At 39.9% G+C, this 22,237-nt stretch overlaps 2 protein-coding genes across 3 annotated transcripts in view; one reads left to right on the top strand and one right to left on the bottom strand.

Moving 5' to 3' along the window:
• Positions 1 to 20,119, top strand: part of HERC3 (HECT and RLD domain containing E3 ubiquitin protein ligase 3) — a 112,115-nt gene extending 91,996 nt beyond the window's left edge. For both annotated transcript variants that reach the window (XM_047092094.1, XM_047092095.1), the window contains exons 24-26: positions 15,805 to 15,988; positions 16,225 to 16,327; positions 18,485 to 20,119. In XM_047092094.1, the coding sequence (XP_046948050.1) occupies positions 15,805 to 15,988; positions 16,225 to 16,327; positions 18,485 to 18,693 (496 nt within the window). In that variant the 3' untranslated portion in view covers positions 18,694 to 20,119. The remainder of the gene's footprint in view (positions 1 to 15,804; positions 15,989 to 16,224; positions 16,328 to 18,484) is intronic.
• NAP1L5 (nucleosome assembly protein 1 like 5) lies at positions 3,027 to 4,980 on the bottom strand. Its single transcript, XM_047092097.1, has one exon. The coding sequence runs from the start codon at positions 4,908 to 4,910 to the stop codon at positions 4,323 to 4,325; it is 588 nt and encodes a 195-aa protein (XP_046948053.1). The 5' UTR covers positions 4,911 to 4,980; the 3' UTR covers positions 3,027 to 4,322.
• Positions 20,120 to 22,237: the final 2,118 nt, after the last annotated feature.

Here is a 22,237-nt window from a genome sequence, read left to right on the forward strand (position 1 = left end):
GTTTGCTGTTTTCCTTTCAGGAACACTATGCAGTTTAAAAAAAAAACAAAGTTGGCTTAGGTGAAAATGTACTATATATGTGTAAAATTATATGTCTGAATTTTTAAACTTAGCTTGAGACGATGCTTATATTTAGCATATCATTACAAAGCCCTCATGGATACCTTTAATAATGACTACACAGTCTGCCTTGTGAATGTGTGTGTTCTGTTCTCTCACTTTGGGGTATTTGGCTTCTATGTTCTTTTTTATTTCTCTCCTTCCTCCTTCATTTTTAATAAGACTTTTCAAGCATCTTTTGTGTATAAAGCTTTCTTTGTTTGCCTTTAAAATTGCTTTTTTAATGGATAATATCCCAAGGATGAAATTGAATTAGTGTATATCATTTTGAATCAGTTGATAAATGTTTTTGCTAAATTGATTTTGCTAATGAATTATATACAGCTTACACGTTATCATCAGTGTATGAGAGTACTCATTTTACCTAATCCTTATAAGCACTAAGTATTCTCCTAAAAAAAAGTAATAAATTATCTTGCATTTGTAAAATTTTGCATTTCTTCCACACATAGTCTACTTTACATATTCTGCACAGCTTTGATGCATTTTACTGTGAATTAGATAGAAGTGGACAATGTTGTGAATGTACTAAATGCCACTGAATTGTTCATTTAAATGGTTAATTTTATGTTATGTGACTTTCTCCTCAATAAAAAATGTTTGTGTACATGTTGTGTGCACGTGCAAATGTGTCTCTGTGTCTGCCTTGAGTGTTAACTCTCAGGCAGGGAGAACTGCTGTGTCATGCTTAGGATGCGACACTTTTCTGCGTAATGCTCTGAGAGACTGAATTGAATGTGTAATGCATGTTGCTTTTCTTTCTGCCAGTTATTTTGTGCTTTAGTGACAAATTTGGGCATGTAATGGATTAAAAATGGTTTCTGAGTGATAATGTTTGACCCATCTTAAAGGCAGGGTATCCTGCTAGACATAAACATCCAAGTTTTATGGCTGTCGGAGAAACTATCAAATGAGCAGTGCAGGAAACAGAGGGTAAAGATCAACTCAGTTGGGAAACGGTGGAAATTGACTGACATTGGTGAAAGGCATCGTAAACATCCCTGTATCCTGGGAAAGTGGCCAACAGTGGTGTGACTAGTAGCTAGAAAACCCTACAGCTAAAGTCTTACCATAAGTGGAAGAAAGACTGCTGGCCAGAGCACTCGGCTGGGAATGCGTGTATTCCAGACCTCGCTGGAGCCCTGGTCAACCTAGTGCTGCCCTCTTGGGATATGTCTTTCTGCCCCAGGCAGGGTTGCAGTATTTCCTCTTTTTAAAGTAGTCTGCTGATGTCCTGTATGTATATCTGTATTGGGACTAAATGATTTTCGTATGATTTGTAGGAACTCTATATTACATTAAGACTATTTTTTGTAAATTGGACTCCTGTTTGCTTTTGGAAATGTGGAGTGCTTGTGTTTAAATTTTTATAATTTATTAGTTTGTGTGTTGTCATGTCTGTTACTTCTTTTGGTCTTATATTACTAATCTCAGCCTTCCCCTGCCCAGTAATTGATAAATACATAATGTATTTTCTTCACTTAAAAAAAATTTGGGGGGGGAACCTGTACTCTAAGGTGAAAGCTTGAATTGTTTCCATATTGCTGGTTTCCTTAGCTATTCATACAGGTGAACATTAGGTTAATTATATTAAGGTCCAGATTCAGTTTGGGTTTTGATTTGATTGTGATAAATTAAAAGTTAATTTGGGCATAATTGTCACTTTTGTGATATTCAATCTTACCATCCAAAGACCTTAACGTTTCTTTCTTTGTTTTTCCTTTTCACATAGGCTATACGTATTTTTTGTTAGAGGTTTTTATAAATATTTTGATTTCTTCTTTCTATTCTGAAAGTGTCTTTTCATTTATACTGATCATTATTAGTACCTACAGATAGTTAATGGCTTTTGTATATTTATCCGGCAGCTGGTCAATTCCTCAAACATATTCAGTGTTAATAATTTTCAGCTGATTCTCTTGGGTCTTCTGTATATAATTACATGAATGCAAAAAAAATTTTCCCCAATAATTACACTCCTTATTTGTTTCATTCATTTTTTCTTTTTACTAGATGGACCTAGAAAAATATTAAACAAGTCTCTTATTTCTAGAGATACGAAATAAATACTGAGCTTTATTAGGTTTTTTTTTTTTTTTTTGCTTCTATTAAGATAATCTTTGACTTCTTACGTAAATATGTTATTTTGATTTTCTCTTTTGGTTGGCCTGGCCCTAAGGATGATTAATATTACATTAAGGTTTATTTAACTCTACTATTGCCATTAGCAGCAGGTCAGAGCTGCCTTCCAGTTCTTAAGGTAAAGCAGTCTCATTTCGCTTCTGCATAATTTTAACCCTTAAAAGAAATGGAAGAAAATGCATTTTAGTTTTTTATTTTGGGTGTGTGTGTGGGGGGGGGGGTCTTTAATTTTAAACTATTTTTTCTTCATTCAGAATGCCCAAATGTAAAGTTGAAGTAGGCCTTTTTGTATATTTATAATATCACATTAAAAGTCTTTTATCTCTTCTGGGAGGAATTCAAAACCTGATTTTACACTGAGGAAACCAAAACGAGACAGTTTAGTGAATTTCCGGTTTCTGAATTAAAAGACACATTCTTCTCTGATGAAGAATCATAAACTTAAGAATATAATGTTGTCTATTTTCTCCCCTTTTGTACCTGGGGAGGGAAGGAGGATTGAATTTCCAATCAGTGTCTTTATCTTTCATGTAATAATAAAACAATAATAAAATAATAGCTGAATTTCTTGAAGCACTGAGTATGTGTCAGATACTAGCCTACACTTTGTGTATTAACTGACTTCTCATAATTGTGAGGAAGGGACTGTTACTGTCCCCTTTTATAGAAAGAGAAACTGAACACAGACCAACTGAATTGCCTGAGGTTCATTGCTTACAAGAGGCAGAGCTGGGATTTAATTCCAGGCAGAGTATTCTGAGTCCTTTTGTTTTTTGAAAATAGTTTTATTAACACTACAGTGGTAAACAACTTTATGCTTGTTTCTTCGTAGATCACGGAGTCACACAAAATTCAAAACCCACAAAGAAGCTAAAAGTCTTTACATTAAATGTGTCCTTCCTAAAAATCCTTAACTGTATGTCAGTCTATCCTCAAGCAGTAAAATTTGAATATGCACCATTTTTTATTTAATATGTCACATTTACATAGCAAAATAATGAAGGCACAGCTAATACAAGCAAACTTAAACCCTTCTACTTCTGAGCTGGGGGTGGGGACACACACTTGGATTGGTTCTTCAAGTATATATTTTTTCCAAACATTAGCTTCATTGAAGAGTTCTGGTAATTTTCACAGCTACATTCTAAAAGCTACATGACAAAAGACTTCACAAGGATCAAACTACATAACACTGAATACACATGCTTTACAGAATTGGCTACATTCTACATCTTTTCAAGTAAATTAATATTTCTAGAATGCTAGGTAAAAGGATTTAATACTTAAACACTTTGGGTTTTTTTTTTACACCTTTGTAAATAGACACTACCAAGAAAACACATAAACATGAGACTGTAAATAACAAACACATATGTTGACAATATTATACAGGTTATACACCCTCCTTCTCAGAACCATGTTGCTTCTCTAAATTCAAATATTCAGAACATTCTTTAGAATTTGAAGTGGCAGTTTTCCAGGCCTCATTAAGCAGTCCTGTCATGATCTCCATCACAGGCTTCCTCCATTCGTCACTCTTCTCTCAAGTGTAAAGCTGATGTCTGGGTTACAAAAGCAAAGTCTTAAGATGAGAGTCTTGGGTTCTGCTTTTCCTGCACTGGAAAATGTCCAGACTAAAGAAACTGAAGAATTAAACATTGAGAACATGTTCAGTCTTGGCCTGGGTGTTCCGTGTGTAGTGTGATGGCTGTGGGATGAATAGGTTTCAAAGTGACATTCTTTACTTCACATCTACTTGACACCCTTACTAAGCCTCAGTTGCAGTCCTCACAGAAGAGATCATGAAAAACTCATTTTAAATTTAACTCGTTTTCCTCAACACCTTTTGATATATTTATTGTTTCAAAATGAAAATCAAATTTGAAACGGGCTGGCCAGGATCTGATTGCCTCAATTTAATATTAGGAATGTCAGTATTCGTTGTATTTTGGTCCCAAACCTGAGCCTTATTTTTAAGTCCACCAATATTCAAAAAAAAAGAAAAGAAATAGGGTATTTGTTTTCGGCGTCATTCTCCTCTTCAGAATCTCTGCCCCCGCTTATTTCTTGGCGTCATCAGACACCGCAGAATGGGGACCCTCATCTTTGGCAGCGGCCGCCTCCGCAGCAGCCTCTGCCGCAGCTTCCTCCTCCTCCTCCTCCTCCTCTTCCCCCTCCTCCTCATCCTCGTACTCTTCCTCGTCGTCGTCCTCCTCCTCCCCTTCTAAGGTCCATGCACATCCCTCCATCTCACCAGTGAGCTCTTGGATCTTGGCAAGTAGGGGCTTATAGATGTCGTTATACTTTTTTTCCAGAGCCTGAAATTCCTTATCAAATTTGGCTTCTATCTTATCGCATCGTTTCTGCAGCTTTTTAAGGGCCAGGACTCGGCATTTCACCGAATTAGGCAGGCTCTCGATAAAGTCATTTTTCGGCTTTGGTGCATTCTCTGCTGGGGTCTGGGGCTCCTCGGCCGTCTGACCAGCCGCGCTGTCGGAGTCGCCAGCCGCGCTGTCAGAGTCTCCCCCCTGCGCACCGCCTTCCGCCATTACCTCCTCCGCTGCGGCCGCCTCCGCTGCCGCTGCCGCCGCCGCTGCCGCCGCCGCCTGGCTTGCCTCCGCAGGTCCCTGGTTTTCCGAGTCGGCCATGTTAACAGGAGAAGCTGCAGAGGTCTAGGGTGGCTCCCGCAGAGACCTGCACCCGAGCTGCACCAGAGATATCTTGAGGATGCGGCAAGTGGCGGTGACGTCGGCCGCGGCAGTGACGTCGGCCGCGGCCCCGCCCTTTTATCGCCAGCCCTTGACTGGCTCTCTACAATCAGCTGATGGTCTTGCCCCCGTACTGCGCCAGCTTCCCCCTGTTGCTACCCTGCCATCTCCTTGGCACTGCAGCTGACGTCAGAACCTGTTTCTTGGATACCCTGCCCCCAGTCTGCCCACATACCTTCCCCCCTGTTGAGCTGGGCTGGGAATGACAGCAGTACCCAAGGCCCCCTTTCAGGAATTGCTTCAATGGCCTCAGTCTTTCTCAGTTTGCTGCTCTATCCCACTCAGGTCCTTGTATACAACTGTCCGTGTATCTGTCTTGGCCTTTGCACGACCCCACAACTGGCGTTGGTTGGGTGTCTCTGGCTTACTCTTGTGGAGTCAGCTTCGATCACCTCTCAGATTCCTATGAAGTCCTGTACAGAAAGCGAAGGCACTGGAGAACTAACTGTACCCCTCTGGGGTCCTGGGTGCATGTGTGTGGAGAGGGCAGTTTGCGTGTCCATCTGCCCACTTAACAGCCCTTCTTGATCATTCCTCAGTTAGCGGCCTATGTATTGGTGGTAAAGTCTTCTCTCGGCTAGCTGGATCTTGGAAACCATTTTGGAGCCATTTGCATAGGGAATCTCAGGACCGTTGGTATTCTGGAATGTGTTCTAGAAGTTCCCTCAGAAATCTTTGGCCCGTGGGCAGGAATAAAGCTGAAGGACCAAAGAAAAGCAAGGCCTTAGAAGGTGTTAGAAGCCTTAGGCCCAGGGTAAGGGCAGCATCTTATCTATGTGAATGCATGCATTAAGTACTGTGGTTTATGGGGGACACACAGACACACATGTGTACACACAGACATTGTCTCCAAGGCACTCCATAGTTGAGTATCTGCTTTGTGGTCTTGCTGGGGATTTGTATCTGAGAGCATTTTTAAAAGGTCTTAAAAAGGGAACTCTCCTTCTTTAAGAGCAAGGTGAGAGTAGTCATTTTATTTTACTTCCTTACCTTGCTTATTAGATCAAAGTGATAGCTTCTTGAATAAGGATGAGGACACATATTTTAGGTATGGAAGAAGACAAATGATCCTTCTTGGTATTTCATAGGAATAGTTTCAAATTCAGCATTATTGGTTTAAATGCTTCTCTTTCAGTGTACTGGAACTTGCTGAAGCTCTTCCATCATGCATATGAATGTTAGGAAATTACTTCCTAAAGTACAGTTGGTGCTATCTTGTGGTTTTTATGAATATTAAATTAGATAATAATATGTAAAGCCCTTAGTGTTGACATGTAGCAAGCACTTGATGTATTGGAGTGTTTTTTTTTTTTTTAATTTTTTTTTTTCAACGTTTATTTATTTTTGGGACAGAGAGAGACAGAGCATGAACGGGGGAGGGGCAGAGAGAGAGGGAGACACAGGATCGGAAACAGGCTCCAGGCTCTGAGCCATCAGCCCAGAGCCCGACGCGGGGCTCGAACTCCCGGACCGCGAGATCGTGACCTGGCTGAAGTCGGACGCTTAACCGACTGCGCCACCCAGGCGCCCCTGGAGTGTTTTTTTTTACAAGTTAATTACATCCATTAATATGCAGAGATAACCTGCAATAATATTCCTTTTTAGAAAAGGACATTTTTGGGGGTGCCTGGGTGGTTCAGTTAAGCCTTCGACTTTGGCTCAGGTCATGATCTCACGGTTTGTGGGTTCGAGTCCCACATCAGGCTCTCTGCTGTCAGCGCAGAGCCCACTTTGGATCCTCTGTCTGCCCCTCTCTCCGCCCCTCCCCTGCTCCTACTCTCCCCAGAATAAAAACAAACATTAAAAAAAAAAAAACAAACAGATATTTTTGTGCCCTTCCCCGAAGAAAAGAACCTTTTACAAAAAGCCCAGTATATTCCCATTAGCAAACATCCTAGTTTTTTAAATGTATTTGTGATTCTTATTGTGTATTTTACTTTCTTATTTGTGCTTCAGATAATTTACTTTCTTCTTTTTTGTTACCATTTGTAGTGACAGGTCTTATTGTTAAGGCTGAAATTTCAGCTTAGCTGAGTTTAAATGTGATAATACATCTATATTTAGTTGGCTGACACTATACGTATTCCACGTATCACGTTATTAGTGGAAGAGAGATAATAAATTGAGAAGGCACTCAGAGACCAGAAAACGAAGGAGGCCACTCCATGCAGTTTACACAGAGTTTTATTCAGGGTAACTTACTGATGAGGGATCTGGTGGTGGGCGAGCTGCAGAGTTATTCTCCGCAAAATCCAGATGTTAGTCTCCTGATTTTATAGGGCGAGGAGACAGGTAGATGGGCATTATAGTGAGAGCAAAGGGTTCCCATATACCTATATAAATGGCTTGCGTGCACCTGACAGCTAACCTATAACTTGTGGAACCATCTGTACATCAGGAAGGGGAAAGACCATGTTATCTCTATCAGATTCATGGGAGGCCAAAACAAGCCTCCCCCATAATTTTAAGGTATGTGTGTTAATCTCCAAGGGCCCGGAACATGTATTCCCCGAGAGTAGTCACTGAGCAAACAAGAACAAGGTGGAGGACCAAAGATGGAGTCAGTATTGTCAGCAATCCTACACATATATTCCATTTATCATCTCTTAATGGTTACATTTACCTTGAGGTTAGGAATGCTTTCTCTCATTTTAAAGGTAAGGAACTTGGAAGCAGAAAAATAAAGTGAAATATTCTGTTACTGTATGCATTACTTGATTGACAGAATCAGAGGCAGAAACCAGGCCTCTGACTGTAGTGTAGAAGTTGTGACAGACTCCTGTAGTGTAGAAGTTGTGACAGACTTTTTATAAAAAGCCAGAATTTTAATAAAATCCATTTGACTTCCTTGAGTTGGTTGAGACAAACAGGATGTGCTCATCTTACAGGAATTTTATTTTGCCATCTTAAAAAATCTTAAACTTTAGTGTTAAGCTAGGCTACTTTTTTCAAAAAGGTCTTTTGTTGAGATATAATTTATTATATTTTACATATAATAAAAATACAATTTAATTATTAATTTATGTGTAATAAAATGTGTCCTTTGCTTTGGCAGATACAGTCATGTAAACACTACACTGAGATGTAGAACAATAACATCATCCCAAAAAACTCCTTCATAGTCCTTCCCTTGTCAGCCCTGCTGACCACTGATCCATCTCTAAAATTGTTTTTTTCCCAGAATGTCCTATAAATGGAATCATATGTGTGTGGACTTTTGAGTCTGGCCTTTTTCACTCACCATAATGCATTTGAGATTCATCTGTGATGTTGTGTACACTAGTCATTTTTTTCCCTTTTTATTACTGAGTAATATTCCCATTTGGGCTGTTTCCAATGTTTTGTGATTATAAATAATGCTGCAGTGAACATAAGTTTTTACTTCTCTTGGATACATAGCTACAAGTAGAATTGCTTGGTCATATTTTAAGTGTATATTTAGCTTTTTGAGAAAGTTCCACAGTGTTCCAAAGTGACTATACCATTTTGTTTTCACACATACAGTAACGTATGAGCTATAGTTATTCCAGCGGCATTTGGTTGTCGGGTTTTTCCCCCTTAATCTAATAGCTGTGTATAGTATCCTAAACGATTAATGATGTTGAGTATCTTCCAATATACTTATGTGTCATTCATATGTCTTCTTTGATGAAATATCAGTTTATATCTTTTGCCCATTTTCTAAGTTGAGTTTTTTGTTTTCTTATTTTTTAATGGTTTTATATATTTTAGTTACAAGTCCTTTGTGAAATATGTGTTTTGTAAATATTTTTTTCTAGTCCATGGCTTAGTCTTTTAATTTTTTTCAAAAAATAGAAATTTAAAATTTTGATAATTTTTTTTGTCTTTTATGAATTGGGCTTTTGGTGTCATGGCTAAAAGATCTTTGCCAAATCTAAGGCCACAAAGATTTGTTCCTATGTTTTTTTCCAGAGTTTTATAACTTTCACATTTAGACTGTCATCTTTACTGATTTAGCTTTTATAGAAGTGTGAGGTATATGGATATATACCTTTTGCATGTGGGTATCATGTTGATCCAGAACTATTTATTGAAAACACTGTCTGCTAAATTGCTTTTGCAAATTTGTTGAGAATTAGTTGACCATATTTGTGTGGGTATTTCTGGACTTTCTGTTGCATTGATTTATTTATGTGTCTATCTTTTTGCCAACAATACCCTTGATAACTAACTTTATAATAAGTCAAGAAATTAGGTAATGTTGAATTCTCTAACTTTGTTCTTTTTCACAGTTGATTTGGCTCTCCTAGTTTCTTTACCTTTCTATATAAATCTCAGAATCAACTTAACAAACTTTTTTAAAGAACCTTACTACCATTTGAATCCAGACTTATACAAACCATTGGCAATGGATATAGTACTTGTTCTTTAAATTTATGTATTTTAAAATGTCACCTCGTTAAGAGTTGTCTCATTTTGTGGGCTTTATGGACTCTAGTGTATAATTGAGGCTGCAGTAACACAGAATTGTGAGTAACGTAGATGAGCTATCATGTTGTGAAAACTTTATCTCAGCATATTGTAATTTCTCATGTAGCTGTCACATTGGAAATGAAAAGAATCAAGGCAGGGGAAAGGGAGGACACTTAGATGAGGTGGTTGGGAGCACAGGTCTGTATTCAGACATTTGGCTTCAATTTCTGCCCCTGCCCATGTACCAACTGTTCGTCTTGGATTCAGTTCTGAAATTGGAATAATGACAATTTACCTGAAAATTTTTGAAAATGGAAAATAATTCAAAATTTATCTCTGCGGCCTCAAGAAACTTTTTTAAAATTTATTTTTGCATTTTTTTTATTGGGACATTCTTCTACCATTAAATCCACTTAAAGAGATACACACTGAGATAGTGTGTATCTAAGAATTTATTGCAGTGATTAGTACCTAGTAAACACTCTGTAACTGTTAGTGATCATTATTAAAAGAATGTGTTGAGAGCAATACTAATTGACATACAGAGATTAGAGTATATGAGTTCGCTAGGGCTGCTATAACAAAGTACCAAAGACTGGCTTAAACAACAATTTATTATCTTAGTTCTGGAAGCTAGGAGTCCAAGAACAAGGTATTGACAGGGTTGGCTTCTTCTGAAGCTTCTCGTTTTGGCTGCAGATGTCTGGCTTCTCCTTCTATCTCTTCCCATTGTCTTCCCTCTGAATATTTCTGTGTCCAAATTTCCCCTTTTTATAAGGACACCAGTCATGGTGGAGTAGGGCTCACCCTAATGCCCTTATTTTGAACTTGATTACCTCTGTAAAGATTATATATCTAAATAAGGTCATCTACTGAGGTACTGGGGTTAGAACTTCAATATATGAATTTTAGGGGGAGAAAATCCAGCTCATAACACTCCACCCTCTGGCCCTCTGAAAGTCTTGTCCTTCTCACCTATAAAATACATTTACCCCATTCCAACATCCCCCAAAATCTTAACACAATTCCAGCATCAACTCTTAAGTCCAAAGTCTCATCTGTGATGGTTAATTTTAGGTATCAAATTGACTGGGTCATGGTGTACCCAGATATTTCATGAGGTATTACTCTGGATATGTGTAAGGGTGTTTGTGGATGAGGTTAACATTTGAACAGGAAACTGAGTAAAGCAGATTGCAGTCCCTGATGTGTGAGGGTCTCATCAGTTGAAGGCCTGAATAGAACAAAAAGGCTGAGTAACAGGTACTCTTCCTGCCTGATTCTGCCTTTGAACTGGGACATCAGTTTTTCCTCCCTACAGACTCTAACAGAAGCATAAACCCCTCCTGGTTCTCAAGCCTCCCTGTCTTTGGACTAGAACACAATTGGCTCTCCTGGATCTGCAGCTTGCTGACTGCAGAGCTTGGGGCTTATCTGCCTCCATTTGTGTACATGTACACACACACACCTACTGGTTCTGTTTCTCTCTGGAGAACCCTGACTCATATATCAGGTAAATATTGCCTAAATCCTGAGGTAAAATTCTTCCACAGCTGTGAAATTCACAGCTGTGAAGCCAGATTCAAGTTATCTGCTTCAGTATGATGGTGGGCACAGGCATGGGATGGACAGTCCCATTATAAAAGGGAGACATCAGGAGGAAAGAGGTCATAGGTCCCAAGCAAGTCCTAAACCTAGCAGGGAAAATTTCACTAGATTTTGGGGCTTGGAGAATAATCTTCTTTGGGACTATGCTGTATCCTCTGGCTCACAGGGGTGGTGGCCCTACCTTCCGTGGCCAAGAAGTTACTGGCTCTGGTTCCTTGACCTAATAAGCCCATGATGGCAGTAGTAGGCTCACTGGACTCTGATTTGCCTTTGGGGGCATTCTTCCCTTTTCTTAAAAGGTAATGCCTGTTTGCAGAGTGCGTCAGTTGGGTAGGTTCATTTCATACCAGTAGAATTCCAGAAGTCCAGCAGTCTTCCTTCATTTTGTCCATCCCTGTCTCTTTGGTGCAAACTGGCAGTGTTTCTGCTCTTAAAAGTTTTTATTTTTAGTAACTTTGTTGGCTTCCCAGACAATTCACAGGGATGCAAAACACTAGAACACAATTTGGCCCAGTTCTTTGCCACTTGATAACAAGATCACCTTTCCTCCAATTTCCAATAAGCAGCACATTTCCTTGTAAACTTCTCCAGAGGCATTTCAACATTCTTTTTTCTAGCCACATTGTTTATGATGTGTATTTATTTTCTGACAACAAAAGCTTTCTCTACAGCTCTCCTCTTGTCTTCCTGTGCCCTCACCAGAATCTCCTTTGCTGTTTATATTTCTGTTAACTGTCTCTTCCAGGCATCTAGGCATTTTCTGTCAAGTACCTCAAAACTCTGACAGCTTTACCCGTTATCCAATTCCACAGTCATTCTACATTTTTAGATATTTGCTATTGTAATACCCCACTTTCTGGTACCAAGATTTGTATTAGGCTTCTCCAGAGAAACAGGACCAATAGGAGATATATATGTACAGATACAATGCGGGTTCACAGCTGTGGAAGAATTTTACTTCAGGGTTAATCAAACTAACTCTCACCCTTACCTAATTTAGATGATATTTACATGATCTGTTAGGTTTCTCCAGAGAAACAGAACCAGTAGGGAGTGTGTGTGTGTGTGTGTGTGTGTGTGTGTGTGTGTGTGTGTTTGTGTGTGTGTGTGTGCATGCACGTGTACATAAATGCAGGCAGACCAGGCCCAGGATCTGCAGTCAGCAAGCTGCAGATCCAGGAGAGCCAATGGTTGTAGTTCTAGTCCAAAGGCCGGCAGACTTGAAATCCAGGAAGGGGCTGATGCTTCTGTTAGAGTTTGTAGGCAGGAAAAAACTGATACCCCAGCTCAAAGGGAACATATATGGATGTGTATACATGCATATATATAGAAAGAAAGACAAAAAGAGATACTGATCCTCAGGAATCTGTCACACAATTATGAGGCTGGCAAGTTGGAAATCTGCAGGGCAGGCTGGCAGGCTGACCATTCTGACGGGAGTGGATGCTGCAGTCTTGAGTCAGAAGGCCGTCTGGAAGCCAGATTCCTTCTTCTTTGGAGGGTGTGGAAGACTGAAGTCTTTTAAGGCCTTCAGCTGACTGGATGAGGGCTTCCCACTTTATGGAGACTGATCTGCTTTACTCAAAGTCTCTGATGTTGTTCCTATCTAAAAAATACCTTCACAGCAACATCTTGACTGATGTTTAAACAACTGGGTACCATAGCCGAGTCAAGTTGACACCTAAAATTAACCGTGATAGTCTATAAGAAAAATTCCTGTTGATGGTGCTTCTCATAGGCAGTTGTACCAGGAAAATCCTCTTTAGTTTTATCTAATGGGTTTTAGGTAAGTTGTGCATTGGATGCCTGTGAGAAACTTTTAGCATCTGTGGTTAAGATGTACAATAATCTTTCTAGTTTAATGGCTTTTATTTTAAAAACTGAACATTTAACCCATTTTAAAGATGAGAAAAGAGAGGCTTAGTAGTTAGCATATACACGGCAGAGCATGTATTTGAATCCCCGTCTGCCTCACTTATCCGCTGTATTATACTGTCTGTTGGTTAGTTATGGGTGTAGATGGTGATTGTGTAAGACGTGTTTGCTTGGAGGAAATGCAGGATGTTTCAGTGTAGTGTTATGAAGTGGTATCCCACAGTGAAGGAGAAGTAGAAAGTATCTGTCTTTATAAGGTCAGATTTTTTTTTAATTTTTAGAAAAAAGTTAAAATATAGAAAAGTACAAAGACTAAGATGACGAACATCTTTGTGTCCACGAACCAGAGTAAACAGAGTATGTGCTTCAGATTTTGTAATAAAACAATGACTGATGCCAGTGAGACTCCCGTACATCTTCTTGATCCCTTTCCTCTCTTTCACATCTTCTTTTCTTATACAGACAAAACACTTAGGAATTTGATACATTTTCTTTCATGTTTTTATATATGGGTATATTAAGACCAAAATCTTTTTCCATTAATGGTTTTATTTTATTTTTTCTTAAAATTTTTTGATGTTTTATTTTTTATATTTGAGAGAGACAGCGAGCAGGGGAGGGGCAGGGAGATGGAATCTGAAGCAGGCTCCAGATTCTGAGCTGTTAGCACAGAGCCCGACGCAGGGCTCAAATCCACAAACCGTGAGATCATGACATGAGCCAAAGTTGGATGCTTAACTGACTGAGCCACCCAGGCACCCCTAATGGTTTTATTTTTAAAAAATCATACCACATTTCTTATATATACCATATATATAATTTCATACTCATAAACAGGATTTTAAAGTCATAAGCCATATAATTGCTAATATTTATTTTTTCTTTAGTAAATTGAGGATTTTTTTTTATTTATTTATTGCTTAATTTACACCCAGGTTAGCGTATATTGCAACAGTGATTTCAGGAGTAGATTCCTTAATGCCCCTTACCCATTTAGCCCATCCCCCCTCCCACAAGCCCTCCAGGAACCCTCTGTTTGTTCTCCATATATAAGAGCCTTTTATGTTTTGCCCTTTTCCTGTTTTTATATTATTTTTGCTTCCCTTCCCCTATGTTCATCTATTCTGTGTCTTAAAATCCTCATATGAACGAAGTCATACGATATTTGTCTTTCTCTAATTTTGCTTAGCATAATACCTTCTACTTCCATCCACGTAGTTGCGAATGGCGAGGTTTCATTCTTTTTGATTGCCGAGCAATACTCCATTGTGTGTGTGTGTGTGTGTGTGTGTGTGTGTGTGTGTGTGTGTGTGTGTGTGTATACATACATACATACCATATCTTCTTTATCCACTCATCTGTTGATGGACATTTGGTCTCTTTCCATACTTTGGCTGTTGTTGACAGCGCTGCTGTAAACATTGGTGTGCATGTGCCCCTTTGAAACAGCACACCTGTATCTCTTGAATAAATACCTAGTAGTGCAGTTGCTAGGTCTATTTTTAATTTTTTGAGGAACCTCCATACTGTTTTCCAGAGTGGCTGTACCAGTTTGTATTCCCACCAGCAGTAGTAATTGCTAATATTTATAAAGCAGCCTTGGTTCTAAGAACTCTTCATGGATTAACTCATTTAATTTTTATAACAGTCCCATGAGTTTTATACTCTTACTTTTCCCATTTTACAGATGAAGGGATTGAGGCACAAAGAGATTAAATAACTTACCCATGGGTCACAGGCTGTAAGTGGCAGAGCCCCTGACTCTTATAGATAGTATTGTTGTAAACGTTAAAAAACAACTTAGTAAATGCTATCATATTGTACTTAACATTCAAAAACTTGGGTTTCACTTAAACATTGTTCTTGAGATTCCGTTCATTTTGATAAATACGGGTATAGTTAATTCCATTAGAGTGCTGTGCTTAAATGGTTTCTGTCATATGACCATACCATCTTTTTTTGTCCATTCTCATATTAGTGGATATTTAGTTTTGTGTCTTACAATTCTGTGTATTATAAGAAGATGGTGCAGTGAACATCTGTGTACTTGTGCACTCACATGAGAGTCTCTCTCGGCCACCCACCTGGTAGTAGGGTTAGCTCAGTCAAAAGGTATTTACGTTTACAACTTCTCTAGATATTGGTAAGTTTTTCTCCTAGATGTATATGTCTCAATTCACAGTTTACGTTCCCACTAGTGAGACACTGAATGCACACAGATGATTGCCAGACCATATATGAAAATAGAACTCTGACCTGCAACCTGCAGAAACCTGCCTAGAAAACCAACCCCTTATCTACAATTGCAGCCCAGGAAGCCAACTTGCTGTGAACCAGACTTGCAGGAAGTTAGTGTCTTAATTTGCATTTGACTGATTATTAGTCAGATGGAACCCATTGTATAAGACAGTCCTTTCCAGAAATTACCTTTTAGAATAGGTGAGGATGCAAATATCAGATGGTTTAACTTTATTCGTTTCTGAAGAGAAAGGAAGAAGCCTAGAGTCATTATCTTAGACTTTTTTTTTAAGCAGAGTCTTTACTTTTTTCAAACTAAATTTTAAGTAGGACCCTAATAAGCAAGATGAAATCTGGAGCTCCTCAGGTAAAATAAAGTCAGTGGTACAGCTCTACCTGCCTTGCCTCCTCCCCTTCCTACCTGGCTTCCCTGCTCCCCGATCACCTGAAACTCTTGTGGAATCCTAGGGCTGGGCAGTAACCTACGGATGCCTCATGGTGCGAGAATTTGATGAAATTCCACTTTTAATCTCTCTCAACCTCTGTGTTAGAAGGTGAACTTGATAAACTCTGTAAGACTTTGGGCTAAATGTGTTCTATTTCTTTGGTCTTCTGGCAGGCAGGAATTCGTGGATGCTTATGTGAATTATGTCTTCCAAATCTCAGTTCACGAATGGTACACAGCCTTCTCCAGTGGCTTCCTAAAAGTGTGTGGTGGCAAGGTGCTCGAGCTCTTCCAGCCTTCAGAACTAAGGGCTATGATGGTGGGAAACAGCAACTACAACTGGGAAGAACTAGAAGAGGTGAGCACAAATGGCACTGTCTTTACCTCCAAGGAAGCAGCAGTGGCCTGGGTAGCTGTGCCCAGAGCATGGTCTTCCAAGTGTTCTGTGGTTGAATAGGAATCAGAGGCTTCCTGTATCTCAGGGGTTCTTTCTTAGTCTCAACTGCAAATGGTACACAAATGTATGTCCTCTATACATGTATGTCCTCTCCTTTAAGATAGGTTTTTTTTTTTCTTTTTGTCTTTTTTGGGCAGACTGCCATCTACAAGGGTGATTACTCAGCCACACATCCCACTGTGAAACTATTTTGGGAAACATTTCATGAATTTCCATTGGAAAAGAAGAAGAAGTTTCTCTGTAAGTATCAGTAATGTTAATATGGTGTTTGTCCACACTTCAGTGTTGCATATGGTGTAGGATGATGTACTCCATAGATTAAGGTCAACTCTTTTAAATGGAGAAGAGTAAATAAGGGAAATAATCTACACTTCTTGTCTTAATGGTATCTCAGGCAAACACAGCTTGTTACTCGTATTTGTTGCCTAACAGGATGTGTTGAATCAAGGAAGAAAAACATTTCATTGATTTTTCCATTGCTCTAAAAATATTATTTTATATGTGATACCTTTAAATATTATTTTGATGGAATCTGATTAACTTCCCTTATCTCTCTAGACTTTTGAAGATTTTACAGTGCCCGCTGCAGATATAACTGGGGAGATATGGTTTTTAATAGTTTTATTGAGATATATAATTCACAAAGCATACAACTCACCCAATTAAAGTGTATAATTCAGTGGTTTTTAGTATATTCACAGAGTTTTGAAACTATCAATAATTTTTAGAACATGTTCATCATCTTAAGAAACCTCGAACTCTTTAATCAATCCGCATTTCTTCCCAACCTCTCACAGCACCTCCTCCCCACTGCCACCAGTCTACTTTCTGGCTCTGTGGGTGTGCCTGTATTGGACATTACACGTACATGGAAGCCTATAATATATGGTCCTTGATCACTGGCTGGGTGGCATTTAAGAAGGGTAATATCTGGAAAGGAGAATGAAGCCGAGTTTAGGTGAACAAATTCAGCCATTCTATTTTATATTATTTGAGAGAGAAGGAGAAGGAGTGGGGCAGAGGGGCGGTGAGGGGGGAGGGAGGCGGGGGGAGGAGAATCTCAGGCAAGCTCCACTCTCAGTGCAGAGCCCAACGCAGGCTTGATCCCACGACCCTGGGATCATAATCTGAGCTGAAATCAAGAGTCGGATGCTTAACCGAATGAGCCACCCGGGTGTCCCCAAATTCAGCCTTTTAAAAATAGTTGAAATCTTTGTGACTGTATATAATTGGACCAGAAGTTAGCCAGTGAATAGTATAAAATTTTTATCCATATAAAACAAAACAATAGGAGTTGAAAGGTAGTCCCTTTTGCTTTATAAGAATGAGCATATATTAATATTAATGCAGGATTTACCTCCACATTCTTGTGCTTCCATGGAGTAAGGATGGAGGAAGTTGGGCTCACACAAGAATGCTTAAAAAAAGCCCTGCTTCCCCTCTGCCTAGTTACACTGGCTCTTGGGAATCAGTGGCATATAAGTCAAATAGGTTAAAGTGTATCAAGGGAGCTCATAGGGCTATAACAACCAAGAGGAGCCTGCTCGTGGTCATGGAGATTTCCTTAAAAGACATTTTTCTCTTCCGAGATCATTAGACTTGTGGAAATTTTTAGTAACTACAGATTTTGGCAAGAATGTTTACATATCATAGCCTCAGGTAATAGGTTAGTTGAAAGTGCTCCTTAACCAGTGATTTGTTTCTAGTAATTTCCAGCAATTAACTCTGAGATTATGTAGTGCCAGAAAACAGAGAAAGACAGCTGCGTTGTTTTTTTTTTTGTTTGTTTGTTTTGTTTTGTTTTTGCCAAGTCACAGTGTTACAAGAGTGAGATGTCTAACAGAATATCAGTGTCAGCTCTTCTGTTTTAAAAAAATAGGGAAAGGAGCAAACAGATCCCAAATGGATATTCATTAGCTAAGGAGGGTTATATGCACTAGACACTTGGTAAGAGGAGACCTTGAGGTCACATAGGTTATAGTCTTCTTCCTGGTTTCCCCTAAGGTAAGCTCTTCTTTTCCTCTATCAGCAATTCCTTTCCTCTTGGATTCTGTGAAGGCTCATAACATTTATGAGGACATACATTTGATTGAGGCCATCTTTTATTTGAGGGCATTTTTGAGCATCTTTCAATTGATGGATTATTTGTATCAGTCAGGGTCTGAAATTAGCCAGTGAGAAACAGAATTTTTATCCATATACAACCAAAAAACAGGATTTGAAAGGCAGTCTCTTTTGCTTTATAAGAACAAGCATGTATCAATATGAATGCCATCCATATTGGCACATGAAAGTGTACTTCTCAGGCGATCCACAGGGTGTCACACCTTCCTCTCCTTTCTGCGGAGAGCAGCTCCTCGTTGCGCAGCTGGTAATGCCGGTTCCCTTTCTCCTCAGTGTTCCTGACGGGCAGTGATCGGATCCCCATCTATGGCATGGCAAGCCTGCAGATCGTCATCCAGTCCACAGCCAGCGGGGAGGAGTACTTGCCCGTGGCCCACACTTGTTACAATCTTCTTGATCTCCCCAAATACAGCAGCAAAGAGATTCTGAGTGCACGGCTGACCCAGGCCCTTGACAACTATGAGGGGTTCAGTTTGGCTTGAGGCTCCCCAGCTTGCCCCAGATTTCCCTCCCTTCCTCGGTGTCCACATTGAGGCCCATACAGAAAACCATGGGGAGGGAGTTCTATTTTTTTATTGTATAAGTGAGTTGGGACTTTTGAATCCTGAACCCAGTAGATGTGTTTCTGGGCTTGTGAGCAGTAAGCAACCCTTTTGAAAAATCAGGGGTTAGGGATGGGGTGAAAAATTGGCTCTTAATATGGGAGGCATTTTTGTCTTTAAACCAAATTACCTAGTAGTGTTCCTTGCACTTGTGAGTATGTTGCACTCTGCTGGATACAATGGCAGTGGAATTTTAAACTCTTACTTCCCAGATGTCTCTCTCAGCCCTGATATTTCCTCACAGTGCTTCCTGTCCTCTCTTCTCATTCCTCTGCAAGAATGATTTTGACTAATGTGTCCTTTCTCACCTGCACGTGCGGAACGTCTCCTTTCTCTTCAGACTTGGAAATGCTTCTGGCTTGTTGCAGCCCTACTGTAAGGACTAAAGGGGAAAGGACTACTTCAGAAATTCCCAATTCCAGGAAGCTGGATCTGGGTCCATTACTTTGGCTGAAATCTTGAGAATTTGTGGGAGCCTTTATGAACACATCTTGCTTTACAAGAAGTTATTGAGGGACTAGCAATCTCCCCCTGGCTCTGCCTGGACCTACTTAAAGATGTGTAGAGCAGCTTAGCGTTGCCGCTGAGCCAAATTTTGTTTTGTTGTTCAGCCAAGTACCTTCGACAATAAGGTGAGGTGATAGACCACCCCCCCACCCCTTCAGTTATCTCGCTTCTGGAGCAAGTTGCTTCTCCAAGGAAAGTAGAAATAATAAATTTCTTGTCCTCTTTCCTTATCAATTTATACCTTCTACCACTTTCTCTTTTCTTCCTCTCCTTCCCTTTTGCTCTTACTTCATCCCATTGTTGTTATCTGACTTAATGCTCCCTTCCTCTCCTTCTAGTGGATGCATGCAGTCTATTTTTTTAATTTCTATTTAAATTGCAAAATTTCTATTTTTTTTCCTTTTCCCTAATTGCTAACACTTACGGACATTCTATATTATGGATCTTTTGTTTATTGCATTTGAAATGTTTGTTTACAGTGGGATTTCAGGGGGGATTGTGTTTAAAGCAAATATATGTATCAAAAATAATGACATGCTCAATCTTCTTCATCATGGGATAAGAAAATTCTACATGATCAAAGAATCCATGTCAGCCTAATTTTAAATTCCTAGTCACTAGAGGAAAGACTTATTTATATAAAATGAAGTATTTATGAACCGTGATACAGCATCAAATCTCAATGAAGGATGTAGATTTTGCTTTTTTTTTTTTTTTTTGGTTTTAAAAGTTATTTCAATGGCTAAATTGGTAGTTTTTTCAGTCTTTATAATACAAGAATAAAAAAGATATACAGTTATATGAAATGTTTATTTTCTATGTGTGTGCATATAGTTCAATATTATGCAATAAATTTGGTGTTTTAACTTAAAACTATTTCTTATTGTATTTGCAGAACGAGTAGCTTGCTTTCAATAGAAGAGTTATCTACTCAAATAATACAAGGTTGAATTTGGTTCCAGTCATAAGAAAGTAAAAGCAAGCACTAGGGGAACGGGAAAGAAAGCAGGGGCAGTACCCAGGATCGGGGAAGCAAGTAGCCTTATGAATGGATGGGATTTCTGAAGGTTGTGATGAGTGAAAAGGCATTTTGCATGGAGGAGAAGGCCTTAGCAAAGGCTTGAACATGGGAGCATATTTAGGGAAGGGCCAGGAACAATTTGAAGAGAGCATCAGAGGAAATAGAATAATGGTAAATAAGACTGAGGAGAAAGAAAGTAGCTTTTGTGCTGAGGAACCAGGCTAAACATTGGAATTTGAGTTGGTAGCCAAGCAGGATTTGTCAAAATGTTCAGAACTTTGGGGTGGGGTAGGAGGCAGTGATAGGACTTGAGCCTGGTTTTAAGAAGAAAACTGTGGATGGGGAGGGTGCATGTGGAGGAGGAGTCAGTCCCTGCCACTCTGAAAGCAGTGAGAGTGGCAGCAGTGGAAGTAGAAGAGTGCATGGACTTCTGTTAAGTTTCTCAGGATCCACATAAGAGTGAAAACATATGGTATCTGTCTTAACAGAAGACCATGGGGGAGGGGAAGGGAAAAAAAAAAAAAAAAAAAAGAGAGGGAAGGAGCCAAACCATAAGAGACTCTTAAAAACTGAGAACTGAGGGTTGATGGGGGGTGGCAGGGAGGGGGTTGGGTGATGGGCATTGAGGAGGTCACCTGTTGGGATGAGCACTGGGTGTTGTATGGAAACCATATTAAAAAAAAAAAAAATGCATGGAGGGATAGTCCAAGATGGCAGCTCAGGAAGACCCTGCACTCACTGCCTGTATGGACACACCAAGCCTATACCTATCTATAGAGATAACAAGAACCCTACTCCCAATGCTGTGAATTGCAGCAGGAAGGACAGTACTAGGGACTGAGTAGATTTGTCTGTCCTGGGGCACAGAAAAAAGCTGTGGCTTAAATGGGCAATTAGAATATAAAGGAACTAACGCTCCACCAAACCATGGGATGTTGGAGAAGCTGGCAAGTGCCACTGTTTATGGCCTCTCCACCAGCACAGGAAAGAGCAGTATCTGGATGCCCTAACCACCCCACTGCCCTCAGCAAGTCCTGAGCCCCAGACCACACCAGCCCTGGCTACCCTGGTGCATTGGGAAAAAATACCACGGTTTAATGAGCAACTACAATATGAACGAATGAGCCTTCGAGCTCTACCAAACAGTGGGGAAGCTGCAGAATACTCTTTGGAGTCTAAGAGGCAGGTGAGTACCATTGTTTACATTCTCCCTCCACCTTGATAGTGTACATAGAAGTAGGGCCAGGCCATCCCCTAAAGGAGACTGCACAAGGTGGCCCCAGTATGGCATATACTGGGACACCCCTGGACAACACCCACCATAGAATTATAGTGGTCTCACCAAGGTGCAAAGTATCCCAGAATACCCCAGGCCTTCACCTATTTTGGCTCAAGTTGTCTTGCCAGAACCCTGGGGAAGGAGTACCCCAAGACCTCCCAGCATGGCACACCTCAGCTCCACTTACCACACCTAGGTACTCCCAGTATGGAATACCCTTGACCCCTTTGCACAAGCTTTACCCACTTTGGCTTTGGGCACACCCTGTGCGGAGTACCCTGGGACCCCTCAACCTGTGCCCACTTCAGTTCTCGCCATCCCATCAGGACTGCCCCAGTGCTGAGTGGCCCAGGGACTCTAGTCTGCACCTGCTACCGCTCTAGCTGGCTAACCAAAGTCAAAAGGCATGTGTAATCTACATGGGATGACCATACACAAAGCCATTCCTTCAGGTCTTAGAGAAGTTGCTGTTCTGCCTGATTCATAGAAACACAGAAAGTCAAACAAAATGAGGAAACAGAGGGATATGCTCTAAATGAAAGAACAAGACAAACCTTCAGAAAAAGAACTAAATAAAATGGAGATAAGTAACCTGATATGGTGTTCAAACTAATGGT

This window comes from Lynx rufus, unplaced genomic scaffold, assembly GCF_022079265.1.
Source record: "Lynx rufus isolate CCGP_SWC_20201006 ecotype Redwood Valley unplaced genomic scaffold, mLynRuf1.p SCAF_3, whole genome shotgun sequence".
NCBI classification, from domain to species: Eukaryota; Metazoa; Chordata; class Mammalia; order Carnivora; family Felidae; genus Lynx; species Lynx rufus.